Below are 11,907 nucleotides of genomic sequence, written 5' to 3'. Positions count from 1 at the left end.
CCTACTTAGAGACCTCTTATAGTTTAGTTTATTTAATTTTAAGTTTTTCTAGTTTAACTATAAACCCTAGGAAAATAGTTTAGGTTATATAGAACTTATATTTCTTAAGCTTAAGGTATAGCTTAGTCTTACTTATTTATTTAAGTACTTCCTTAACGTGCCCTTTATATTATTATTTATTTATTAAGTAGATTAGTATATTATCTAGGTATATTATTATATATTCTCCTAGGTATCCTCTTAAGATAGTATTAATTTATTATTAGAATACTACTAAGGCGTTAGTAAGCCTAAAGGGTATAACCTTATATTTAAAGAGTCCTAGCTTAGTTTAGAAGGCTATTTTCTACTCCTTACCTTTTTTTATCCTAATTTAGTAGTATATATTTTTAATATCTAAGTATATAAAGATCTTTATATCTTATAACTAATCTTATAGGTCTAAGATTAGTAGTAATAGGTATTAATCTTTCTTAGTTATAGTATTAGTTTTTCTAAAATCTATATAAAATTATAATTTAGGGTTACCTTTTTTCTCTATAAATGTAACTCTATAAGCTATAGAAGATTTAGAAGGTTAGATATACTCTTATTTAAGATTATTCTTAATATATTATTTAATAACCTTAAATTCTTTCTCTATAGTCTTATAAACTAGTCCCTATATAGGTTATTTTCCTTCTTCTAGCTTAATTTTATAATTCTATTCTATATATTCTAGTAAGTAACCTTCTAGTTTATTAAAGATATCTATAAACTCCTAGTATTATTCTAGGATACCTAGAATTTATTTCTTACTAGTAGCTAGCTAATAGAAGTACTTAATTTCTTTAGTTCTCTAATAGATAATTAGATTAACTTACCTTAGCTATAGTATTCTAAGAATTATATCCTATTAGTTATCTATTTTAGCTAAATCTATAATAAAATTATTAATTACTAATTTATCTAATAGAAAGGTCCCTAGCGTAGTTTCTATATTAATTTACTCCTAGAATAGTAGCCCCTTAATATTATATAGGGTTTATTATTCCCTTTTATTTATATAGTAGAGCCCTTCTTCCTCTATAAAGTTCTTTAATATAAAGTTCTAGGTAGCTCTACTATTAATTATAGCTTAGATAGGTCTCCCTTAGTATTCTCTATTAAGTATTATATATAGCCTAAGTATCCCTCTAAGGGCTTCCTTACCCTTTAGCTAATATTTAGTCTAGATTTTTATTACTATATACTTTAGGCACTTATTTTCTAGGTATTTATACTATAGTTATCCCTTAATACACTTATATAGTAGAAGGGATCCTAGAGCTAGTATTAGGTACCTACTAACCTTTTTTTCTAGATACTATCTATATACTTTATCCCTTTAGATAAGGTTATTATAAGGGTTATCTATTATTTAGATTAGAAAGGCGTAGTGTTTCCTCTTTAATACTAAGTATATTAGATAATTATCTACTATATATAATATTTATAAGAGTTTATAATACACTAGGTATTTAGTTAGTATTTAGGGGTTATCCCCCTCTATAGATTTAATTTTATTCTCTAAATATTTTTCCTTAATTAGAATCTAGTATTTTATTATAATTTAGGGTATATATGCTTTGTCTACCTACCTAATTTTATTAGCTATTTAAGCCTAGGTCTAACTATCTAGTATTTCTACCGCTAGAATTATATTCCTTTTAACCTACTTATTAAAGCTAGTAAACTTAGTATTTCTTAGGAACTAGATCTTCTAGCCCTTATAAACTTTATAGATTATTTCCCTATATAAGTTTCTATAGAAAAAGCATATCCCCTTAATTTATTATCTAAAGTTAGCTAACCTAATTATCTTAGCTACCTTAAGGGCTAGTTCTTCTAGCTAGAAGTATTCTATTTCTCTAATATAGATATTTTTTCTAGGAGATATAGGTGCTTTTTATATAGGTAATAAGGAGAAGGGTTCCTCCCCTTAGAGGGTTAACTAGAATAGAGTATTAACTAATTTATTTAAACTACTCTTCTATTCCTTATTATCTAACTTACTATTTAAGTCGCTTATATTAAAGAATTCTAGGACTTAGGTATTTTATTTCTTAAGCTATAGAATTATTTATTCTTCTTAGGTTACTACTAGCCTTTTATCTATTAGCTAGTATTCTATATCTTTCTTTATCTTTATATATAATATATATATATTCTAGGAGTACTTAGCCTAATAGGTAGCCTTATATTCCTTACTACTAGCTAGTTTCTCCTTAGTATTTCTTAAAGTTTCTTATTTCCTTAGTTCCTCTTTAGTACCCTTTATAGACTTATCCTAGCTTTTACTTAGGTAGTTTCTAGCTATATAACTTTTTTTACTATAGCTAAAGTAGGTACCTTCTTTATATTACTTCTTCTTTATTATATCCTAACTTAATCCCTTTTCCTTATTAGTATCTAAGACTATTAGGTCCCCTTATTATAGATTTTATAGTTTTAGCTATTTATGCTATATCTATTTTCTCCTTTATTATCTTATTTCTATAGGAATAACTTATTATCTACTTAGATAGCTTATTTAATTATTATAGATAGAGTTATTAGCTTCTCTATTCTAATTATTTTATACCTAATATCTAACTTTAGTCCTTTATAGAATCTTTATATTAGGGCCCTTTCTCTATAATTTAAGACCTTATTAGCTAGCTACTTAAATACTAATATATAAGCTACTACTATCTTAGTTTATTAGAGTTTTAAAAGTTTCTATTTAGCTATGTATTTTGCATTAATATTACTAAAGGTTAACTATAGTTTTTCCTTAAAATAAGTATAACTTATAAAGATAAGGTTAGTTTCTATTTTCTAGTTATTAACTTAGCTTATCCTCTAATCTATAAGGTAACTATTAAACTAGTCTATTACTTTTCTAGTAAAGTAGGTAGCTATATAGGCTACTTTCTAGTCTTTATTTCTAAGATATTCTTAATTTAGATCTAGGTAAAGAAATATTAAGGCTAGGAATTCCCTAAGTTTAGTCTAAGTACTATTAAACTTCTCTAGATTTATAAGTTTTAGTAGTCTATTTCTTATTTAGAGTTCTATTTACTAGATCTATTCTTTTATTATATTATTAGCTCTTCCCCCTATTCCTTCTAATATAACTCTAACTTACTTAACTAATTACTTATAGGCTTTTTTAGCCCTAGTATTTTCTTTATTAAGGTAGTTAAGTTATTTCTTTATCTAGACTAGGTCTATTAGGTCTAATAATATTAGTTAGTTTACTATAGGAGCTATTATTAATACTAGTAATCTAGGTATATATCTATAGAGACTCTTAAGATATAATTATTAAAGTATAATAGGGCCTCTAGGACTTTATTACTAGCTATAGCCCTATTAGGGTTCTAGTAAGAGATAAGTAGTGTATAGGGTAGTATAGATTATATATAGTATAAATATTAATTAATTACTACTATAAAAATATATTACTAAAGACTTAATAGTAATCTTCTATAAGAAAACTAGATATAGTAAACTATATTATAGATTAATAATAAAGGCTTACCCTATAGTAATCTATTATCTCTATATACTACTATCTAATAATAGCTCTATAGGCTCTATTTATAGATTTTTATAGATCTATAGATCCTAGCTCTATAGCTCTATATTCTTAGTATCTATAGGTCTATAGATCTAATTACGTAACTTTTTATATATCTATATTATACTTAGTATCTAACCTATAATCGTATTCTTCTCCTATATAATCTAATTAGTTACTACTATTATTAATATAATTCCCATAATTCTATTATAGCGTAGCAGCCGTAATAGAAGCCCTAAGATAAAGTTATAGGTATTATTATCTAGTAAAACGTAAACCTATATAGTTTATATATACTTTTTTAGGTTAATTTTAAATTTAATTATTTCTTATATCTAAAGGCTTATACCTCTAATCCCTTTTACCTCCCTAGGGGCTAGTAGGATTATATATTATAGGTAGGCCTTATTTATAAACTTATTTAATATAAATCTAAATATTAGGTACCCTAAATTAATTAAAGTAGATATAAACTTAATATTATTAACTAATAAGTATATAGTTACTAGTATTAAATCTAGCTATAATCTTTAGAAGTTATTAAAATATTTCTAAAGGCTTCTTTCTACTTTATCCTTCTAGCTATAACTTATACTAGAAGGTCCTAGTTTTTTAACTTATTAGAGGTTTCTTTAAGGTTTTTCTCCTTATTCTTAGCTAATAAGGCTAGTCTTACTAAGTATACCTAGGTAGATTTCTTTAGTAAAAGAAGCCTATACTAAGAGAATTAGTACTTAGTCTTTCTATAATAGAAGTATATACTCTTATATCTTCTCTTCTCTAGCTCCTCCCTTAGGACCTAAATAGCCTATTTTTAGCTAGTAGTAGATTTAGTACTCTTTAGCTTCTTTTAGTTACTAGGAATATATTTTATATAAGCTTTAGTAGGTTCCTAGTCTATATTATTAGGCTAACTAGAGCTTACTAGGGTATATAAAATATATAATTTATTATAGTAAATATTCTTATTAATAAGGTTCTAGCTCTAATTAACCTTAACTATAATTATAAGGTTCTAAAAATTATCTTAGAGAGCTTAGAAGTAGATATTTTTTAATATTTTCTAGTTTAGTTTTTTAGCCTCTACTATATAATTATTAAAGTCTAGGTTAAAGTTATATAGCTTCTAGTTTCCTTATTATATTATAAAAAGCTAGTTATAAGTAACTTTTTCTACTAGATTATTATAGAAATTTTAGTCTAAATAAGCCTAAAACTTAGTTTCTAAGTAACCTAGGTTATATTCTAGGTATAATAGTCCTACTATAGCTATACACTTAGATAGTTAGCTTATAATATACCCTATTACCTTACTAAGAACTTCTTAGTCTTTATCTATTTTAAAGGCTATAACTTAGTAGAATCTTTAATAGTTATACTAATCTCTATTAAAGTATACTAGGTTTATAATTTAAGTCCTATAGCTTCTACTATTCTAGCTTACTAGCTAAAGAATAAGGTTTTTAAGTAGTACTATTCTACTATTTATTACTTTATCTTATATAATAAGTACTTAGGTTACTATCCTTAGTACTATTAGGCCTTATTAGGCCTCTCTTACTAGGGGAGGCTAGAAGCTTATTTATAAAGGTTTAGAGAGTTCTCTACTTATTTCTATTTTTACTTTAAGCTTATTCTAGTAGTTAACTAGGCTTTCTACTTATATTAAGAACTACTATATATTATTTTCCTTAATTTAAAGTTCTTATAGTTTAATTCTAAACTAGGTAAGAATTCTTTTATTACCCTAGCCTTTAATATTTTATAGATTAATAGCTCTTTATATATAATTATTTATACTAAGGTAGTATCCTTTAGTAAAAAGTTCTATTCTTTATTTTATACTCTTCTTTTCTAACTATTTTTTTTATAGTACTCTTAGGGGTTTATAGGTACTATTTTATTATATATTTTCTTTATATAAGGTTAGTAACTTCTAATAAGAGGTCTTCTTCTATACTTCTTATTTAACTATAAGGTTTTTAGTAACTAGTAAAGTCTATATACCCTATAGTATATAAAAGTAATTAATCTAATATAAGGGGCTAGGTGCTTAGTAAGCTAAAATAGCTAAAGTAAAACTTTTATAGATTAATAAGGTTTCTATCTATATTCTAGCTTAGGTTTTATATATTAATATAAGCTTAATTACCCCTATTAAGCTTCTAAAGTTTAGATATAATATAAGCTTAGTTACCCCTATTAAGCTTCTAAGGTTTAGATAACTAAGTACTTAAGAAGGCTCTTAGCCTCTTATAGCTAGATACCCCTAATAAAAGTATATAGTTAAAAAATACCCTTATAAGGCCTCTTTATTTAAAATTTAGATTTTTTTACTAAGAAAATTCTTTTTTTATATAAAATATACCTTTTTATTTATATTTTATACTTAAAATATTAGTTCTAGCTATTTTCTACTACTTTTTCTAATAAATAAGCATTTTAAAAGGATAAAAAGAGGCTATTATAGTAATAAAATATATTATTAAAAAAAGACCATGTTTTAGTGAGGAAATGTTGATTTTTACACTAAAATGTGGCTAACTATCCCTTAGACGCTCTGTAAGCGATTAGGAGGCCACGCGCTACCAGCTGGCCCGTGCAGCAGAGCGTCTGACTAGTGAGATAACTCTTTCGCGTTGCACTTCATCGTCCCTCGGACGGTCAGAATAATCATTGTGGGATACTCGATGCCTCTTATCCTTGGACCTTACAAAGCTTCGTGTCCATGTGCATTACTGCTCGTGTCGAGCTCATTCTCATCTTCATCTTCTTTCTGACTATCACACTGCTGTGAAATGTTTAAAATGACATACCCCAGAGCTATGAAGGCCCTATACTGACACGAAAGCTCTATCCCACGGGCAGACTTGGTGTGGCCTCGCTTCCATGTTTCTCCGCTTAGACCGCCACGTCCTTCCCGTTCCTCGCCTTCTTGCTTCCAACGATGTCCTCGTTACTCTCGCCTCGCTTCCTCTTCATGTTCCTCCTGACAGTCTCCCTCTCGTCAATGTCGTTATTATCATCGTCGTCGTTGCTGGCTTTCAAAAGATTGTCCATATCAAAGTCGCTATCCGAGCCCCATGCCTCATATGCAGCTCATAGCAGAGCCGCCCCGGGACTGTCGCCGTCATCACCTGAGCCAACACGTGCACCTCGATTGCTGTTCATAGCGCCGCTCTGGTTCTCGTCCTTGGTCTGGCCCTCATAGTCAATTGCAGCTTGTTGTCCTGTGCCAGTCTGTCTAGCACCTTCGCTGCTCGTGGCAACTTTCGGTTTCCTGCTGCTAGTTGCGGCGCCGCTGCGGCCCTTCTTCATACCGCCACTACCGTTAGCGACTTTCCGACTAGACCCAGCATCTCTAATGCGCTCCGCAGCTGCTATTGCTGCATTAACAGTAGCAGCAAGAGCATGTGTTTCTGCAACAGCAGCTCGAGCCGCCTGGTCAACGCCTCGTGCGGCCGCTGTTGCACTTAAATTGTGTCGAAGCTTCAAATGCTCTTTGAGGTTATCCTTGCGCTTCGTCGCATGGCCGCAAAAAGGCGCCGGGCACCTGAAAGACTTCGTCTCACTATGACTGTCCACATGTCGCTTGAGATGGTCTTTGCGACCGAAGCGTTGGCCGCAGGCGGGCCAAGGACAGAGGTAATGTTTTGTGTAGTTAGTCTTGGTATCCTTCTTAGTCTTAGACGCCTTCTTCGTCTTCTTGAGTGGCAGCGCAGTTGCCTTGGAGCTTGTTGTGCGGGTGAACGGAAGCCATTCATCTTCGGAGTCCTCGAGTGATTCGACGTGCTCCACACGTTCATCATCTTCTTCGGACTCATTCTGAGCCTCGTACCCACTGTCCTCCCCAAAACCATCAGCAGCGGTGGCCTGATCAGTCTCCAGATCGGTGTCGAAGTCTGCCTGATCTAAGTCAGAGGCTTCCGGTCGGCCTGTTCATGAATCAGACAAGGTAGCTAGAGAATAGGTGATTAGGTACATACCCTTGTGCTTGTTAAATTTTGACTCGCCGTCTTCGCTTAAGAGATCCGTAGGCGGGTCGCTCAGCTCGCTGTCCTGATCTGTATCGACGCCCATCGCAAAGCCTGTACCGCTTGTCAGCAATCACAGCCCGGTGTATGTAAGACAAGCTTTTGCAATTACTTTTCGTATTGATAGTGTTCCATGTGGCGACGTCATTAGAGTTGCCTTCAGTGGTAGACATTCTGTAGTATGGACGGTTTCGATGTTTTCGAATACGATATTGAGCGCATCAACTTGATCGGTGTGCCGTGGGTTGCCAGCGGTCCTTGTAACGGAGGCCGTTCTTATATTAGTAGAGATCGTGGATCTCGCGCAGGGGCCAGAGCTTATGGTGACTATCCGTGAATTGGTAGCTCAAGAGAGAGAGGCCTAGGGTGAAAGTTCTGAACAATTCGCGAGCACAGGCATACGATTCGGACTACTAGAGCTAGAAGATCAGGTGAACAAACTCTCTTGCAAACTTCTGTCGGATTGAAAACAGTACAGGTCGAAGCAGGTTCAGAAGATTATCTCTTCCCGCATCCGCGTCATGTTTGTTGAGCACCGAGATTTCGATAGGTTTGGCAAGAAGACGCCCACGATGACAAGACATGACAGTTGACAACCGCCAATATTTTATGTGTAACTAGGTTTAGATTTGTCTTGGAAGTGTGGTGATTCTAGAAATGTAGGGGAGTGTAGCCAGAGAGTTGCAGTAGGGCAGCTGCGTCTTCACGAGGCCCGGCAGATCAGTGTCGCACCTAGCACACAATATTGTATACCGGACTTGGGGCATCTTACATCTGCAGGCCCATTTTCTATGAGTTTACTGTTAGCAGACAAACGTTGCCGCAGGTTGTACACTAGGGCTGTGTATTCGTCGCTGACCAAGTACTAGGCAATGAAACGATCAAATCTTCACCGGGCTATTTTATCCTCTTCATATGACACAGCACATCGATACATGGCAGTTAGGCTTGCCTAACTAGATTACCTTGAAGCCATCATCGACATTGTATGTTTTTTTGAAAATGGAGGGAGACTAAGGAAATGTCATATTAAGATCCTTGGCTTCAAGAACGCGTTTACGATCATTTACATGGTGATGAGAGTGGACCATCGGGCGCGATTGGAGCCGTTGGAGATGTCCAGATCATGTTCCCAACGTTGGTGAGGTTGAAGGTTTCTCTTTTGTGAGTCAACGTCGTTGCAAGACAACCACAGCATGACGTCAGCGCTAGCCTCTTATAGCCTGCTCACTCTCTGTCAGCCGCACTTGGAACGCGTTGCATCGTCAATTATCCTTATACAGAAATCACAAGTGCAATCCACATGGCAATGTCCGTCAATGAGGCCGAGCCCAAGCCTAGAAAGTTCAATCTCGAATTCCTCCTACGGCATGTCGACGATGAACCCAGCATTGCCGACGGTCGCTTTCTTTCGGAAGTCGTATCCAATATCATCGAAATGGCTCTGGGTTTTGCCGTGGTGGGTGAGATTGAGGGGGCTACGAGGCTCCTAGAGACGCTGCGCGACCGCGGCATAGATCCTTTCCAGCGATCGGACCGAGATTACCCCTTTCTCAAGCCTTGCATGTACTTCGCGTGGGATGCCACCTCGTCATGGCCCGCATGGGTACCCGATGAAGAGCGCAGTGAAGACAATTTACAGGAGTTAGAAACACAGGGCCGTGGTCCGTGGTTGGAGCGTTTCAGTGAAGATTGGGTCCTAGAAGAGGCAGCCGCTATGAAAGCAATGGAAATGGCCTATAATGGCGTCACTACTACTTTGCCCAACTTCGACGGTACGCTTGCCGGACAGGTCAGCCAGGCTGAGAATATGTGGAGGAATGGCGAATTCTCCTACGCTGCAAATCCCAACGGCCCAATGAATTTCCGATACGCCAAATGGGCCATGTGGTGGCGCCAAGGCATCTATCCCTACCCCTACGTACAGATATATCGTACTGCTGGACTTATTATTGCTCTTGACGTGTACCTGCGTTTGGATCAGCACGATAAAGCGCGAGATGTGCTTGAGAAAGTCTGTGGGCGGTTTCACATGGAAGAACAAGTCGAGCAACTGGCCTGCTCACGAGCCGCTTGGAAATCGTACTTAACAGCGCCGGATCGACCACTACTGGATCTACTCCAAACCCCCGCAGCAAAACTCAGGACGGCAGTGACTCGAGCAGTGCTTATGACCGAACAACGACTAGACACGTTACCAACGCGTCGATACAGGAACTACGATATTGGCAGTCTCGCTCGAACTGTGAGCACAAACACGTTCCGGAACTGTCCCTACGACGTTTTAGCAGCGTTTCGTCCGCCAGACAACCCACGCATTGGTCCAGGATCGGAACATGGCCTGCTACGTCCAGGCTGCTCGCCATCAGAGATCAAGGCCTTGGAAGAGCGACTGGGCGTAGAACTCCCTACCGACTATAAAGAGTTCCTGAGCGTCACAGATGGACTGGGATCAATGTGGGACGGGCAGAATGTGGTTGACTACTTAGCTCGTGCCCAAGACGTGTGTTGGCAAGACATCGAATTTTTGGAAGGAAACGCTCTTTCTCTATTGCGCGACGACGATCCAAGTCCATACCCTCCTGATAGGCTCGATTGGCCTGAGCTACCCAAGAAATTCAGATGCATCTGCCTACATGGCGAAGAGAGCAAGCAAGACACCAACGGTTCTCTCTTCCTTCTACACCGTGAGATCATTCAGCCGAGCAAAGACTACTTGTTTGAGACATATGAAAAGCGGAGCCAATCTCAACGAGATCAACTCGACCGGGTTGTCCAGGAAATGTATGGCAGTCTTGACGTTCTACTGAATTTGGAATATGCCTTGGTCAGCTGGACACCATGGGACTTCACCTTTCACCCCTACAACGGTATCCATGATCTGCTCGAGCGAATGGCAGAGGCCTCCTTACACAAAAAGCGACCCTGGTCAAAGATTTTCGAACCCACGTTTCGTCGAATGGCCTAGTTCCAGGAAAAATCGGGAAAAACGCAGTCTGATAAATTCTCCCGGCCTTCAGTAGCCCACGTCCAATGCAAACGTGGCCTTAGTGAAGTCACAATCTGCACATGTAGCAGAATCACAACTGATTTTTCCCATGTATTGTTTCATTGCTATCCATGGACAGAGCTATCTACCCGAGGACCAAGCTCCATATCGACATAAGCCGTATCATGTATCTGATTATAAGAACTTCTGTCGCCAAAATTGGTAAGGTCGCATGAACGCCTCGTGCCTGATTGAGTAAACCAGCAACCCGACTTGTTTCCTCTGGCCTGATGACCTTGCAAACATCAGACCGCACTCGTTGCCAGCAAGCAAGTCTACTCACGGGACGCATACATAAGGTATATATACCATTCAATACTGCTCACCTAGTAAGAGTATATCCCTAAACCTTTATATATTCGATCCGAATGAAGGAGGTCGGCCGGCCGTTCTCATAAAGTCCTGTCACTTAGTCAAGAGTGTCACACCGAGTTCTTATCCCATATATCATTCCACTGTCAAGATTTCGCCTTTCATATCAGGCGCCCCCCGTGTAGTCTAGCCACACAGGACTTAATCCGTCTTGAAATGTCCACTCTTTGCACTCAAGAAGCCTCCGAGCCGCACACAGGGCATACAACTCTCCTCTTCCTACTTCTGGTCATCTTCCCCATCCTCCTCGCCTTTTCATCCGCCTGTGCCAGAAGCCTCGCCGTTCTCATCCGAAGACTCATCAGAGCTGATGCCCGCAGCAGCGTCGTAGATAACCTGACCCCAGTCTGCGCCGTGCATCAGCTTCATGTGTTTCTTGAGGTTGTCTTTGCGGGCGGAAGTGTGCGCGCAGGCAGGGCAGGCGAATGGCTTGTCGCCCTTGCCGTGGTTGATGTGAATGTGGCGCTTGAGATTGTGCTCATGCGCGTACTTCTTGCCGCAGTGAGGGCAGATATAGCCGCCAGAATCATTCTCGTCGTCGCCATTGTCGCCGTTGTCTGAGGTGTTCTGGTTGGACTCCGTGGTTGTAGCGGCAGCTGCACTCGCGTCAGTCAAGTTCGCCAGTTGTATCACGTTGGGTACCCACTTTTGCCCTTGCCCTTGCCCTTCTGCTCGGTAGTGCCCTCGGAAGCGCCGGCTATTTTCGCCTGCTGCGAATCGGCTTTGGTGTTGGAGCCCTGGTCGGACTCGTAGGTCTCGGCAGCTCGGAGGTGTCAGTAGGAGCTTCTAGGAATGTAATGAGGACAACTTACCCTTGCCCTTGGCGAAGAATCTCTGGGTGGACATCTTGGAAATTGAGAGAGGTT

The 11,907-nt window shown here is 37.6% G+C and overlaps 3 protein-coding genes across 3 annotated transcripts; 1 reads left to right on the top strand and 2 right to left on the bottom strand.

The window, feature by feature from the left end:
- Positions 1–6,487: 6,487 nt before the first annotated feature.
- On the bottom strand, positions 6,488–7,666 carry N0V89_003682 (uncharacterized protein; the record flags this gene model as incomplete). The annotated part of the gene is made up of 3 exons (XM_056212480.1): positions 6,488–6,627; positions 6,724–7,521; positions 7,573–7,666. The coding sequence occupies 3 exons, from the start codon at positions 7,664–7,666 to the stop codon at positions 6,488–6,490; spliced, it is 1,032 nt and encodes a 343-aa protein (XP_056072788.1).
- Positions 7,667–8,929: 1,263 nt separating this feature from the next.
- N0V89_003681 (uncharacterized protein) lies at positions 8,930–10,588 on the top strand (the record flags this gene model as incomplete). Its single annotated transcript, XM_056212479.1, has 1 exon — positions 8,930–10,588. One exon carries the CDS (start codon positions 8,930–8,932, stop codon positions 10,586–10,588), a length of 1,659 nt encoding a protein of 552 aa, XP_056072787.1.
- A 708-nt stretch (positions 10,589–11,296) lies between these two features.
- Positions 11,297–11,887, bottom strand: N0V89_003680 (uncharacterized protein; the record flags this gene model as incomplete). The annotated part of the gene is made up of 3 exons (XM_056212478.1): positions 11,297–11,637; positions 11,688–11,804; positions 11,854–11,887. 3 exons carry the CDS (start codon positions 11,885–11,887, stop codon positions 11,297–11,299), a joined length of 492 nt encoding a protein of 163 aa, XP_056072786.1.
- Positions 11,888–11,907: the final 20 nt, after the last annotated feature.

The sequence above is a fragment of the Didymosphaeria variabile genome, assembly GCF_027946475.1.
Source record: "Didymosphaeria variabile strain IMI 356815 chromosome Unknown scaffold_3, whole genome shotgun sequence".
NCBI classification, from domain to species: Eukaryota; Fungi; Ascomycota; class Dothideomycetes; order Pleosporales; family Didymosphaeriaceae; genus Didymosphaeria; species Didymosphaeria variabile.
Note: the sequence above shows the minus strand (reverse complement) of the source record. Positions and strands in the feature narration are given on the sequence as shown.